Raw genomic sequence first — 1,208 nt, 5'->3', positions numbered from 1 at the left:
CACTCAGCACTCCCCGGCCCTGTGACAGCCACCGTCCCTCCTGGCAGGGCTTCTAGAGTGGACCACCTGGCCAGACCTGTGGCTGCTCACCCTCAACCACAAGTCCAGAAATGCAGGCCACGTGCCCTGTGCAGGCCAGTCAGGGTGCCAGGCACAGGTACAAAGGTGGCTGTAGCTTTGCACAGAAACAACAGCCGTGAGTGGCAGGGGTCCTGAGAAGGACAATCAGGAGCACACTGGACAAGGTGACCCGGCCAGGGGGGCCGGTGGGCAGCTGCGTCCTGCACCCTGGGGAGGAGTGAAAGGAGCCTGCTCTGTGGAGCAGAGAGGGAGGAGGCCGCAGGAGAAAGAGTAAGAAAGAGATTGGCGGGACCCCAACCCATACCTCTCCTTCTGTCCCGACAGCTTGATTCTGCCAGGAACTTGGAGTGGCTGAAAACAGTGAAGGAAAGTCACGGGTCTGTAGAACTCTCGTCGCTGTCCTTGGCCACCGCAATCAACAGCAAAGGCATGTATGTGATTGAGGCCCCCAAAGGAGGCCGGAAGGTGAGCAACCCCAGTCCTAGGCACAGCTCTGGGTGACACTTAACAGGCTCTGCAAGTCCATGGGTTTCTGCCACAAAGTGGCCACCTCTAATGTGTGGCCTTTCACAGGTTTCCCCTGATACAGTTCTACGCCTGATCCTCCGAGAGGACCATGGTGGCCGTGAGGAGCCACGGGACTACTCTTCAGAAGAGCTGAAGGAGCTTTTAAACAAACTGATGCTGATGTCTGGCAAGAAGGATCATAGCAACGCTGAAGTGGAGAGGTTTTCCGAGGTGAGGACACGTATTTGCAGAGGCGCTGAACTGCTGTGGCCATCTCATAGTTTGGGCTGGGCACTCTCATGGCTGGGCTCCCTAAGAATGCAGAAAATGTATGAGTTAGGATCTGAGTGATAAGAATGGCTCTGCTTTTAGGCCCATGGAGAGTGGAGTTCATGAGTTGGCACAGGGTCTGTGATCCGAGTTTGTTGCCCGAGGGACAATTCTGAAGCAGGCAGGCCTAGGGTTGGTTCCTCCTTAGGATCCACAGAGTGGGCTATCCCAAGCTGGCAGGTGGCACCACACCTAAGAGATCATCCACTAGATAGTTCTTAGAAACTAATCAGCAAGAATGCAGAAACTCATAGTCTAGGTGGACAGTCTCCATCAGAACAGCAGACACT

At 55.1% G+C, this 1,208-nt stretch overlaps 1 protein-coding gene across 1 annotated transcript in view; it reads left to right on the top strand.

The window, feature by feature from the left end:
* The window catches only part of RNF213 (ring finger protein 213), a 116,976-nt gene that overhangs the window by 60,883 nt on the left and 54,885 nt on the right, over positions 1–1,208 (top strand). Inside the window, exons 24-25 of the mRNA XM_023511175.1 lie at positions 406–546; positions 655–819. Coding sequence (XP_023366943.1) covers positions 406–546; positions 655–819 — 306 coding nt within the window. The remainder of the gene's footprint in view (positions 1–405; positions 547–654; positions 820–1,208) is intronic.

Source organism: Otolemur garnettii, unplaced genomic scaffold, assembly GCF_000181295.1.
Source record: "Otolemur garnettii isolate 467f Iridium unplaced genomic scaffold, OtoGar3 scaffold00018, whole genome shotgun sequence".
Classification (NCBI taxonomy): Eukaryota; Metazoa; Chordata; class Mammalia; order Primates; family Galagidae; genus Otolemur; species Otolemur garnettii.
Note: the sequence above shows the minus strand (reverse complement) of the source record. Positions and strands in the feature narration are given on the sequence as shown.